The sequence below is a fragment of the Hemitrygon akajei genome, chromosome 8 (assembly GCF_048418815.1).
Source record: "Hemitrygon akajei chromosome 8, sHemAka1.3, whole genome shotgun sequence".
In the NCBI taxonomy this organism is placed as follows: Eukaryota; Metazoa; Chordata; class Chondrichthyes; order Myliobatiformes; family Dasyatidae; genus Hemitrygon; species Hemitrygon akajei.
The window spans coordinates 15,110,488-15,124,626 of NC_133131.1; the positions used below are offsets into that span (position 1 = coordinate 15,110,488).

The 14,139-nt window shown below is 44.4% G+C and overlaps 1 protein-coding gene across 1 annotated transcript in view; it reads right to left on the bottom strand.

The window, feature by feature from the left end:
• Positions 1-4,613: 4,613 nt before the first annotated feature.
• The window catches only part of ccdc92ba (coiled-coil domain containing 92Ba), a 77,682-nt gene continuing 68,156 nt past the window's right edge, over positions 4,614-14,139 (bottom strand). Inside the window, exon 4 of the mRNA XM_073053315.1 lies at positions 4,614-12,577. Within this exon, the coding sequence (XP_072909416.1) occupies positions 11,877-12,577 (701 nt within the window). The 3' untranslated portion in view covers positions 4,614-11,876. The remainder of the gene's footprint in view (positions 12,578-14,139) is intronic.

The window sequence follows — 14,139 nt, forward strand, 5'->3', positions numbered from 1 at the left end:
AAACTCCATCTGCCACTTCTCTGCCCACATTTTCAATTTATTTAAAGCCTGTTGAATCCTTTGGCAACCATGCTTACTATACAGAACTGATTCCTTTTTTTGTCTGCAATTTTGTTAATCAATTCACCTATATGCTTGCAGAACACCCATGGTCATAGACCTCCTGTCAGAATAACCACTACTCTCCTACAGCCAAGAGTATTTTTTTTTTTATTCATCTGGTCTCCCAGGATCCCCTATGCTTGAATTTTTTGGATCAGCCTTTCATGAGGAACCTTAAAAGTTCTTCTAAGGTCTATGCTTACCTAGCCTTAGGAGACCCAAACGTAGTTGGATGTGCTGCTCATGAAACGAGACGCATAACAAGCTGATCTTCAAAGGGTTCAAATGCAAGAAGAGGATTCTTTTGACGCAAATGGAGAGAATTTGGATATCTTCAGATCTATTTAGTTGTCCTTTCGATATCTGAGGTTGTACTAGTTATTGTAAGGCACAGGTTTACTGCACTGATTCAGTCCTTTTCACTGTATTGAATGATCCTATTGAAGCCACTTTTAAAGGGGTGACTGCACGTGAACGGTCTGTTTCATAAACCTGAAATATCAAACACTGGAGGTACAGGTCCTTGGGATAAGATTTAAAAACAAAGAATTCTTTATCTGTCACATACACATCAAGCCATGCAGTGAAACGGTGTTGATTGCATCAAATGAGTGAGGATTGTCCTGCGCAGCCCAAAATGTCGTCATCTTTCTGGCACTAACATAGCATGCCCACAACTTACTAACCCTAACCTGCACATCTTTGGAATGCAGGAGGAAACCAGAGTGCCTGGAAGAAAACGACGCAGTCATGGAGAGAATGCGTAAACTCCTTACAGACGGGCAAGAACTGGAGGACACTGTAATGTGTTGTACCAACAGCTCTATTGCTACAGTGCTGCCAGAGGGATTTGGGATAGAGATTTCTTGAATTCTGAGGCCTTAAACGTTCAGTTACAGGCTTTGGGACAATTGGAAGAGGCAGAGTGATATTAACTTCGGCAAAGTGCCGCACATAAGGATGCTAAACAGTATAGGAGACCGGTATTACAGGAAAGATGGTAGCATGGATAGAAAATTGATTGACAGAAGGCAGACTGGGGAATACAAGGGGGCATTTTCTCTCTGGTTGGCTGCCGGGGACCACTGGTGGTCCGCAGGGCTCGGTGTTGGGTACGCTACTTTTCACTTTTATGTTAATGATTTGGAGCACACCGGGCCGCGAGGAAACGATAATGATTTGGCGATATGAAACGATATTAGTCAGCTGCACCTTTCCTCATGCCCTGTCACGCCAACTGTTGAACTCGAACGCGCGCTAGGGATGACTGGTCGACCTCGCGCGGCCGGCGGGAAGCGCCGTTGCTGCCGGCCTGGAGCGCGGACGGATGGGCGCCACCTCGCGCGGCTGGCGGGAAGCGCCGTTGCTGCCGGCCTGGAGCGCGGACGGATGGGCGCCACCTCGCGCGGCCGGCGGGAAGCGCCGTTGCTGCCGGCCCGGAGCGCGGACGGATGGGCGCCACCTCGCGCGGCTGGCGGGAAGCGCCGTTGCTGCCGGCCCGGAGCGCGGACGGATGGGCGCCACCTCGCGCGGCTGGCGGGAAGCGCCGTTGCTGCCGGCCCGGAGCGCGGACGGATGGGCGCCGCCTCTGAACCTGTTGACCACACCGAATGTTCGTGGGGAACCCGGTGCTAAAATATTCGCAGACGACCTAATTCGGGCTCAGCGTTTCGTAAGTAGCAGAGCAGCTACCTCGCTGCAATCTATTGAAACAAACTTTTGTCGGCCGATGGATCCTACAAGGGGGGCGGGCACGCGTCCTGTCGCACTTCTCCTCGCTTGGTCGGACTCTCCGGACTGCGACCGCCCGCGGCTCCGGTCCTTACCTTGTCCTCTCACTGGTGCAAAGGTTTTATATGTTTATACGAGAAAAATACGCGCTGTGTGTTTATAATCCAAACGTCACTTAAATGTTATAATGCTATTGACTTATAAGTGAGTTATAATTGACTTATCACTATGTTCATGCAAGGAAAATATGTGCTGGGTGTTTAATATTAAATTCGTTACATAAATCTTTTTAGAAACGAAATTGAGTGTATTAACCACTTATAAGTGACTTATAGTTGACTTATCACCTATATTCCGGTCGACATTAACACCCACACCGCCCCTCGGCCGGTCCGCAAGAATATTATCAATATTAAACCGGTCCGCGTTGTCAAAAAGGTTGGTGACCCCTGATCTGGATGATGGAATCGCTGGCTTTGTGACTAAGTTTGTGGGTGATATAGATAGGTGGAGGGGCAAGTACTGTTGAGGGAGTAGGAAATCTGCAGAAAGATTTGAAGATTGGGAGAATGGTCAAAGAAGAGGCAGAAGGAATACAGTGTCGGGAAATGTACTTTGGTAGAAGGAATAAAGGCGTAGACTATTCTAAACGGGGAACAAATTCAAATCTGACGTACAAAGGAGTCCAAGTGTATAATTCCTTAAAGGTTGAGTTGGTGGTAAGGGAAACAAATACAATGATAGCATTCATTTGGAGAGGTCTAAAAAGAAGTGAGACTGAGGCTTTAAAATGTGGAGTATTATGAGCAGTTTTAGACCCCATGTCTAAGAAAGGATGTGTTGGCATTGGAGAGGGTCCTGAGGAGGGTTACAAGAATGATCCCAGGAATGAAAGGATCAACATAAGCATTTGATGGTTTTGAGCCTGTACTCGCTGGAGTTTAGAAGACTGAGTGGGAGCTCATTGAAACCTACTGAATATTGAAAGGCCCGGATAGAGTGGATGTGGAGAAGATGTTTCCATTAGTGTGAGTCTAAGAACCAGTGAGTACTACCTCAGAATAGGAGGATGTCCCATTAGAACAGATGAGGAGGAACTTCTTTAGCCAGCGAGTGGTAAATCTGTGGAATTCATTGTCATAGATGACTGTGGAGGCAAAGTCATTAGATATATTTAAAGAGGAGGTTGATAGGTTCTTGATTAGTAAAGTGGCAAAGGTTACAGGGAGAAGGCAGGAGAATGGGGTTGAGAAGTAAAAACAGCCATGATCAAATAGTGGAGGCAGCATGGGGCTAATTCTATTCCTGTGTCTTGTGGTCTTAAGTACAGGCTCTGTTTTGTAATTAGTGGAGGAAGTTTGAGTGCTATAGTTGGAACGATCTTGCCTCGTTGTCCAGAGGAAAGAATCATTCAACACCCACCCTCAATGATTTCTTGAATCAAGATTATCTTGGCCTATCCAGTTGGTACACAGGAGATCAGACTGCCAGTCGGTGGTGTAGTGGTATCAGTACCACACTTAGAGGTGAATGGCCCTGAGTTCAAATCCGGCCAGTCCTTGTGTGCTTTTCATCCATCCATCCATCCATCCATGCTGGGTTGAGTATCAAGCTCGCAACTTGATACAGAAATGACAAAGAAGCTGCCTGATGTGCCGCAAGGTGTGAAAATGAACAAGAAGATCATTGAGTAATGATACAGCTGACAATCAATAAAAAAAACTACTTTCATCCTCTCAATTTTTCTTTATTTAAAAATTTCTTGTTCTGTTGTTTATCAATGGGCAATGCCATTTGCTAGATAAGCAGGGAGTTGCAGGCCAAAGCACGCGATGCAAGAGTGCAACATAAACCACCCTTGCCACAAGGAGAGAACTGCCACACTATTGGGTCGGTGTGGACATGTTGATCTGGTTGGCCTCAACCAGCTGGGAACAGTGAATGCTAGAAATGCACAGCAGTATTTGCAGGATAGCGAAGTTTAGCTTGTTGCAGGAGAGGTAGAGCAGAGACAATTTGGTTGTGGTTTTACATGGCATTGATGCTGCAGCTGGAGGCTGCTTTAGTCTCTGTGGTGGGGAAGGAAATACAGTAGATTCCGGTTAATTGGGACAGCCGCTTATTTGGGGCCACTCTTAAAGAACAAAAACAAATCGAGAAAATAGCCGGGATTCCCTTTGTTTATTTGGAACAGGAATTGGAGCAGAAGACTGATGCCGAACAGGTTCTAATGAGTGTCAGTTGTGTGTGCTTGTGTGGCCGTTAGATACTACACTGTGCTTAGAGCCAACCGTTGTAAGTAGCATCAGTTGTGTGTGCTTGTGTTCCAAAAGCAATGACTTCTGTCACTGATAGTTGGTGAGGAATAAGTAATTCAGAACAGTTTTGCTCAGCGTGGTTTCCAGCATTCAGGCTTGGATAGGCCAGAAATGGCTGGAAGTGAAAAGGAAACTATTTCGCTACTTTAACAAGCTAGGAACTATTAAGAATTTGAAGGTGTTGACAAACATCTTGAATGTTACCTTTGGTCCCTACTGTGGCTCCAAGTAGCTACTTGCATGTGACAACAGCCACACCCTGGTGCACTGCTTTGACAGGCAGGCTAAACCAGTTGAGGGCAGCTGGTGGATCTCATACCCCTGTGAGATAAGGAAATGCCCGTCCTAGCATGCAAAGTCAGTTTTGATTGGCTTGGGTGGATGAGAAGTAGCAAAATAGTTTCCTTTTCACTTCCAGCCATTTCTGGCCTATCCAAGCCTCAATGCTGGAAACCACGCTGAGCAAAACTGTTCTGAATTGCTTATTCCTCACCAACTATCAGTGAGATCCAACGCCCAGAAAGGCGGATCAACATTGCTCTGGAGAGAGCAAAGGCCATGATGAGGCCTTGATCATCCACTGCAACCAAGGAAGTCTCCAGTTGCGATGTCTACTCATCCCATTAGACATAGACATCCAAGGTCAAGAGTGGAATTGCCCCAGAGCAACGGCTTTTCTTCTTTACAAACACTATCACACAAGTTTTCTGTCATTGTTGGATATGGTGGACAACCATCAGTTAAATGGTAGTTGTCTTCTTCTTATATCTTTTTAACTATTCCCATGAAACTTTGGCTAATTGGGGCACCCACTTAATTGGTCCAAAATGTATTGGTCCCGATGTGTCCCAATTATCTAGAATCCACTGTAAATGGAAAGGCAGAAAGATTTGAACGTTCCTGGAGCAAGGTTTAAAGAGGCCTTAACCTTATTTGACTGGTTTAGATAATAGGAATAGTTCCATTGCAACATAAAAGATTGAGAGGTATTGATGAGGGAATTGAGAAGATAACACCCAGAGAGTGTAGAACCAGGGTCTCAGGAGAAGGAGGCTGTACATCTTGGACTGAGATCAGTGGAAAGCTTTCCAGTTAGGGGGCTGGAAATCTTTGGCAGTCTCTGTAGATGTTCAGAAACTGCATCAATGGTCAACCATGAGACACTTTTAAATACTTTTGGGGTCCAAGGGATATTTTCTGTGGTTCATAGACAGTAAATCAGCATATTAAAGAACAGTGCAGGCACAGAATCCATGTGGCCTTCACTTTGTTTCACTTGTGTCTAATTTTGTTTCCCATTTTCTTGCAAGAAGAATCTGACATCAAGAGTGCATAATGAAAGAGAAGGTCATCTCTGTCCCACTTATTTAATGTAAATCATACTGAAATTAACTGATTATTCAGCAAAAAAACTCCTCTCATGTTAAAAAAAGCCTCCTAGGTCACAGGACTCCCAAGCAGAGTAACACATTGCTATCACTGTTTCTGCTTCAGAGAACATTGATAAACCATATAACAAAATCACAAAGCTGGTTTTTCTTATGAGGATTTTTTTAAAAAAGTACGCAAAATTCAAAAACCAGAAACCGGAGTTCAAACCAGTAATATATGCTGTGTTTGGGTGACCTACAGTATTTGATTTCTGGCTCATCAGTAGGTTTGACCCTCAAATCCGATTAAGATACTATCTTTTCATTGCCAGGAGTTTTTTATTCTTCATTTACTGTTTAAAGTTTTGAAAATGGGAACTGTTAGAATTTGAATTAGATTCTATTCTTGGAAATTGCATTTACCAGGGGCTCAATCATGAGGCTGTTGATTATGTTTGATTCTACAAGACAGCTAGCAGATTGAGTCAGATTTGTCTTTAGTTGACTGGCAATGTATTCACAATGTTGAGGCCACTGGTCTCTGCAGCTGAGAGGAGCTATTACTGATATACGTAATTCTTAGAATACTCTGCAGAGTTTCTTCTAACTGGAATCTGAAAATCAGGGGCATGCCAGTTAGAATACAACAAAGTGCTTTTTATTCAGAGGGTTGAGAATATTTGTAATCTAACTCAAGGAGCAGTGAATGCTCAATGGAGCTTACTCATGGCTTAGAGCAATAAATTTTCTGCAGGGGTAACGAGAAGACAGGTAGTTGGAGCTAATTCCACAGCCAGATCAGCCATGATCTTATTGAATGGCAGAGCAAACTCAATAGGCTAGATGGCTTGCTGCTGCTCCTATTTGAGACGATAAGACATAGCTGAATTAGGCCATTTGGCCCATCCAATCTGTTCCACCATTCCATCATGACTGATTTATCTCAACCTTTTTTCTTGAGAATCTTTAGCCTCTGCTTTAAATGTACTGATGACTTGGCATCAGTCATCTGTGGCAGTTCCACAGATTCACCACTCTTCTCATTCTCTGCTGTAAAAGGACATCCTTGCAGTTATGTAAGAAGGGTGAAGTTTGCAACAGTGTCTAGGGCTTGCTACTGTTCATATTATGTTACAATGCTTTGCAGTGTAGGAGGAGAGCTAATTCTACATTTCAAAGCAAGAGGCCATCAGAATTAAACCTGACGGTGAGCGACATGCTTGCGATTTGCTTGCTCAGCAGCAAGTAGGTCTGAGTGCCTCCTTTGACATCTCACACAAGGTCTCCGTCAACCTGCATCAGAGCAGTGAATCCACTGCATTGCCCAAAGCTTTACCAATCTGCATGGGCCAAGGACAGTGCAGAACCAGGTCATGACCTTAGTCAACAAGGTACGAAGGTGTTGACTATAGGCTTGGTGTTCTTAGACTGACGAGAAAGGTTTGCATTTACACACACACACTCCCTGCCCCTAAAGAGTCTCAGAGCCTCTCAACGTGGCCACCAGTTTACAATTAGTAGAAATTGTCTTTGTAACCTTAGACAGAAGAGGTACTGCAGATGCTGGTAATCTAGAGTAATACACACAATGTGCTGGAGGAACTCAGTGGGTCAGGGAGCATCTATGAATGAGAAGAAACAGTTGATGATTTGGGCTGACATCCTTCATCAGGACTTTGTAGTTTTTCTTTGGAACCAAAAACAGAAAATGATGAAAGCTCTCAGCAAGCCTTTGACCTTAAATGTGAGCTTTAGTTCAGCTGAGTATTTTCAGCATTTTCTGTTCTTCTGTTAGATTCCTAGCAACCAGTTTTTAAGTGTTTTCTATAGAGGGAGAGTCTAGGACCAAAGGACACACCCTCAAGGTAGGGTGTCCCTTTCGAACAGATACGAGGAGGAATTTCTTTAGCCAGAGGGTGATGAATCTATGGAGGTTTTAATTTGTTGTTTACACTGGCTGAGTGTCGTATGTCCAGGGCACAATAATGAACCAGAGCTTTGGGATCGTATAGATCTACCAGAAAGAAGATTAGGGCTTTGGTTTAATAAGAGCATAAGACATAGGAGAAGAATTAGGCCATTTGGTCTATCGAGTCTGATTTGATCATGTTATCCCTCTCGACCCTACTCTCTTGCTTTCCCCCGTATTAATTTAACACCCTTACTAATTAGTAACTTATCCTCCTTTGCTTTAAATATACCCAATGACTTGACCTCCACAGCTGGCTGTGGCTATGAATTCCACAGTTTCACCACCCTTTGGCTAAAGAAATTCTTCTATCTGTTCTAAAGGGAACATCCTATTCTGAGGCTCCGCTTTTTGGTCCTGTACTCTCCCACTAATGGAAGCATCCTCTCCACGTCCACTCTGTCTAGGCCTTTCAATATTTGTTATTTTTCAATGAGTCACCCCTCATTCTTGTAAACTCCAGGTGCAGAGCCATCAAACAAATGTTCCTCGTAGATTAACAGTTTCATTCCTAGGATCATTCTCATGAACCTCTGCTTGGATCCTCTCCAATTCTTTCTTAGATATGAGATCCAAAACTGCTCACAATACTCCTAATGCGGTCTGACCAATGCTGTATAACACCTCACTACATCAATGTCTTTATATTCTTATTTCATATGGAGTGCAGGTTTTTTTCAGCACTGAGGGAGGACCAGCCCTGATCTTTGTGCTCAGTTCTCTGGAGAGGGACTAGAACCCACAGCCATGTGATCTAGAGCAGTACACTTCACTGAACTGCTTCTTCATCGGGTTAGGAGGTTTGCATTCCTTAATGGAGGATGGAGACGATGAGGAATTTCTTTACCAGAGGGTGGTGTGGAATTCATTGCCACAGGTGGCTGTGGAGGCCAGGTCATTAAGTGTAATTAAGGTGGAGCTTCATAGGTTTTTGATTAGTCGGGGGCAGGGTGAAAGATTACAGGCAGAAAGCAGCAGATTGGGGTTGAGAAGGAAAATGGATCAGCCATGATGAAATGTTGGAGAAGACCTGATGTGCCAAATGGCCTAATTCTGTTATGGTTCTTTATGGTTCTATGGCCGTAATCCACACTGATTGTCAAGTTTGTGGATACTGGAGGATCTAAGGTTGGCCACTTTAGTCAAAACCCACTATCTGGAAAGCTTCAGAAAGAATAACCACTTGGGGATGATGGCGGATGTCAGCTGGTGCCTGGAGAGTTGATGAGCTGGTATGTGTGAGAGAGGGAGGCAGATATGCAAGAGTGCAAACCTCTACCCCTTTCAACCATGTCCAGGTACAACCCACTCATAAATGGCTAATTGGGAGATCCTAAGGCAAGACACCCCCTTTGATCCACAAACCATAAGAAATGGGAGCAGAATTAGGCCATTTGGCCCATCAAATCTGCTCCACCATGCAGCTAGAAAATTCCCACTTCATGATTTCATGAGACATGAACAACATTTTGAATAGTGCAGCTCTGAGATTGACATATGATTGCTGGAATCCTTTCAGTTTATCACAGAGAAGATCGGATATTCCATCTTATTACCAAAAGGCGGCCCTCTCAATCCAAATTTCTAGTCAACCAAATAAATGTAATAATTATCTGAATTACTCCCTCAGGATATGTACTTGGAGTTGTTAGACATATATTCTCCAACTATAGTTAACTTTTTCAACAGGTACATCTTGAAACACTTGGCAAAGGACATCAAACATCAACTGTTTATTCTCCTCAGATACTGCCTGACTTGCTGGATTCCTCCAACATTATGTGGGTATTGCTCAAGAATTCCAGCATTTGTAGAATCTGTTAATTAACACATTTTCCTTTTGAATTAATATTCCTTTTGTTCTATTTGTTCTGCAATTACCCCTATAACTTGGCAGTCATCTTTATGTGTTGTCCACAGCCATGATTGCTCTCTATGTAAGTGGTTTGCCACTGCCTTCTTCTGGGCAATGGCTTTACATGACGGGTGATCACAGCCATTATCAATACTCCTCAGAGACAGTCTGCCTGGCCTCACTGGTCACATAACCAGGACTTGAGATAAGCACCAGGTGCTCATACAACCATCACCACCTGCTGCCATGGCTTTGCGTGACCCTGATCGGGGATGAAGCAGGTGCTACACCTTGCCCAAGGATGACCTGCAGACTAACGGAGGGACTAACCTTACACCTCCTTCTATAGAGACGTATCTCCACCCCACTACCCAATAGGGGGAATAAAATGACCAATAAGACCACATGAAAGATTTTTGGGCATCTGACTCGGAGCATATGCTCCTATTGGGGCACACCTTTTGAAGGTGGTACATTGCTTTATTCTTTTTAATCTTTCTGTGGAGATATAATTGCTAAATATAGCTGCAATAGATGTTTTCATATGAAGAAAGTATAGAAATTCAATTACAGTGCAGTAACTACAGTATCAAAGCCAGCATTTACAAATTTTGGTACCACAGTCAACAAAACTGTGAGCAAGAACTTCTAGATATATACTTTGTTAATGCTGAAAGAGCTTATCATTGAGCCTTTATTCATAATTGATATGAAGGACACTGGCCAATTCCAGTGAAGACCAGTGGGCAGATGACTTATTAGATGTGTTAACCCTTTGCTGAACTGAGATTTCTTCTCCAACCCTTTGTTTTAAGATTATGGGTATTTCTGGTGAAGTCAGATCATTAGTATACCCCCCTTAACATCAAGCCTCCAAACTTGTCATAAGGTTTGGAGGCTTGCATGCTTCAATGACCCAGAGTGCTATGTTGGCTGGAGTCAGGGCCTTGTGCTTTGGTCCTTGGGAGGGTCACCCATGACAAACAGGTCAAAGGGTAGAGGCCAGACTAAGAGTGGTCCACCGGTCCTCCAGGTTCAGGGGTTCAGCTTGAGGCTAACCACTCTAACTCATCAAAAAACAATTGTTACGGGAACAACAATGAAGAATCCTTCAATATCTGTATACAAATATGGACAGACAGAGATAGAGGACCTTCATCATTGCTGTAAATGGCTGCCAGCGGCATAAATGGGCAGTAAGTTAACATCAGGTTTTCGTGGTTAGACATTAAAACAGCAATCAGAACATTTACTGGGCTCTCCGTGAATCCGTCAATAACAAACACAAAAAACAATGGATTCCCTGCCATCTTCATTGCTAGCCTTATGGGGCTAGAAGACATTCTAAAGTTTGTGAGTGGTACTGATGCTGATAATGGGGTTCAGCTCCTGAAAAATAAGCCAATTAGGATGAATAGTTATCAGTGAAGTAGTTTCTGATTGGTTTAAATTTTATTAGCTTTCCAGAAGTAAAGTTTGATTTTGACGGAAGATTAACCCATTATATTGTATAGTGGATCTTGTGATGCTTATGTGTGAATGACAAGTTGGTAAAGTGCATTGCGAATTAACCTACGTCTTTTTAAGGTCATAACATTTACGGATCAGGGAGTGGATTATAATCTGTTCATGACTAGAAAATAATTGCAGGGCCAAGATCAGAAACAGAGAGGGATGTATGTTAAGATTGTCTAGCGCGCGAAGCTATCTGTAATATCTGAGGTTTGACCTCAGATAGATAATTGCAGAGAATAGATGCAAATTTATCTGACTAAAGGATCTCCTACACCCCTACTTGTGGGAAATCAGTTGCACTAATTTGGAAGGATGCCAACGTTGTTCTTCCAGCAAAGCTGTTCATGTTGTTCCCTTTTAAGGCTTTTTTAAAGCCTAGCTGGTGTTAACTAAAACACCAGGTGAGTCCTTCTGCAGCTCAGTTCAACAGTGGAGAGATTGTGCATTTGGTGCGTTTTGTTGCTCGTCTCTGTAAGCTCCACATAATTGTTTTTTTTTACTGATTTGCAGTTTTTCAAGTGTGTCCGCGATTTCCAACATAATTCTAACTGCAGCACAACATCGAGGAGTGCATGTATTTAGAGCTTTTTGTAACGCAGATATGATTTTAAATCAACTTTTTGATAATTTGATATTTCAAATATTTATTACAAAGTGGAGTCACCTGCTGATTTGGTTTAATAAATCATGGTGATTCAGTTTCCTGTCTTTTAACAGGAGGCTCTGCAGTACTTGTCAGGTTTCTGTTTGAGAGGCTGCTCTTCTCTCCTATTGTTTGACCCAAGATAGCTAGGTCTGAGATTAATAGAGTGTTTTATGTAAAACAAAAACCAGACTGCGAGGGTGACGAACATTCACTCCACCACTGTCGGCCGAAGATGTGAGGTTTCCTGAAACTTCACCCAAATGGGCTGGGGGCGTCTCTGAAACGAGGCGCCATGTCAATGCTGTCGACCTTGGGGGGGACCCCCCTCTCCCTCACTCCATTTTGCAGAGGGTGGGCACCCGCTGTCCCGTCACTTCTGCACGTCTTCGCCATTGCTTTCCTCGTCGGTGAGCGGGATCTCTGTCTCAGCTGGTGGCCCCAGGAGGTCAGAGCACATCGAGCCACCCTGGGTCACAGTTCTGGCGTGGGCATGTGCTGTCCCGGGTCCGCTGCCACTGGCATTTCTGCAGTGCTGGCTGTCTGCAGTCGGCTGCCCCTGTCGCTGGGCATGCTTCCGTTTGGCCTGGAGGAAGAGAGCAGGGTCGGGCATGGGATCCCATCTGGAAAGGGTCCTCGGCTGGGTGGAGTCCCTGCCCGCTGCTTTGTCGCTGCAGCTGATGCCGGTGGCTCTGCATTGGGGTCTGTGGCTCCTCCGCAGGGCGATCGAGGTGTAAACCGGAGAGGCAGGGATCGCCTCGTTGGGCGGCTTGCCCGATGGTCGGTCCGCCTGCCTGGAGCCGCTCAGCCTCTGCCTCATGCTCTGTAGCTGAAGGGACAGCTGTGCTGCCGCCTCCGACTGCTTCTGCAGCTCCACGTTCAGCACGGCCATCCTGTGGCTCCGCCTCTTCAGCTCCTCCAGGAAGAGCCTCTCCCTCCTCCGCATGCTCTCCTCCAGTGCCGAGATGAGGGCCTCCTTGCGGCGGAGCTCCCTCCTGAGCACCGCATTCTGCAGCTCCTTCTCCCTGAGCCGGGCCTCGATGGGCACACAGTCCAGCCGTGGCTCACACTCGTCTGCAAGGAAGAAAGACAAAGTTAATACCAAGTGCGCAAATGACCATAGGATACAGGAGCAGCCCAACTAGTCAGTTTTAGCATTCAATCATGGCCGATTTACTTTTCAATCCCATTTTCCTGCCTTCCCTCTAACCAACAGCTATCAGGTTCGGTCTTAAATACACAAAGTGACTTGGCCTCCACAGCCTCTGTGGCAATGAATTCCACAGATTCACTACTGGAAGAAATTTCTCCTCATCTCAGTTCTAAAGGGATGCCCCTTTATTCTGAGGTTGTGGCGTCAGACCCAAGACTCTCCTAGTGTAAACACCCTTTCCACCTCCACTCTATCCAGGTCTTTCAGTATTTGGTATATTACACTTTTTCGCTGTGGAGCTGAGTCCACTTGCAGTGTTATAGACTTCCACTTTGGTTCTCTCTGTTCATACAGACATAGGACAAGGAAACAGCCCCTTTGGCCCAACTGGCCCATGGAGGCTAACCTAGTCCCATTTTTTTGCATTTGGTCCATATCAGTCCAAAAATTTCCTAACCATGTACCTATCCAATCTCTCTGTACATCAGTGTTCCTAGAACCCCTGGCATTTCCTTTAAATACCCTTTCAGAATTTGGCTTCCCAAAACTATATCACCTGGTACTTGAATAGACCAGTTTCATTTGTTGCTGCTTCATCCAGCTTTCCAGCAGATCTAGGTTCCACTGTGTCCTAAGACAACCTTGTTCCTTAACTAGAGCTCCACCAATTTCCATGTTGTCTGCAAATGTACTAATCAGACCACCCATATTCTCATGCAAGTCATTTACAGTGCCATGCAAAAGTTTGGGCACCCCTGGTCAAAATTTCTGTTACTGTGAATAGTTAAGTGAGTAGAAGATGAACTGATCTCCAAAAGTCATGAAATTAAAGATGAAACATTTTTTCAACATTTTAAGCAAGATTAGTGTATTATTTTTGTTTTGTGCAATTTTAGAGTGGGAAAAAAAGGAAAGGAGCACCATACTAAAGTTTGGACACCCAACAGATTTGAATTCTCAGGCCTCAGACCTTAATTAGCTTGTTAGGGCTATGGCTTGTTCACAGTCATCGTTAAGAAAGGCCAGGTGATGCACATTTCAAAGTTTTATAAATACCCTGACTCCTCAAACCTTGCCCCAACATCAGCAGCTATGGGCTCCTCTGAGTAGCTGCCTAGCACTCTGAAAATTAAAATAACTGATGCCCACAAAGCAGGAGAAGGCTGTAAGAAGATAGCAAAGTGTTTTCAGGTAGCCGTTTCCTCAGTTCATAATGTAATTAAGAAATGGCAGTTAACGGGAATGGTGGCGGTCAAGTTGTGGTCTGGAAGACCAAGAAAACTTTCTGAGAGAACTGCTCGTAAGATTGCTAGAAAGGCAAATCAAAGTCCTCGTTTGACTGCAAAAGACCTTCAGGAAGATTTAGCAGACTCTGTAGTGGTGGTGCACTGTTCTACTGTGCAGCGACACCTGCACAAATATGACCTTCATGGAAAAGTCATCAGAAGAAAACCTTTCCTGCGTCCTCACCACAAAATTCAGC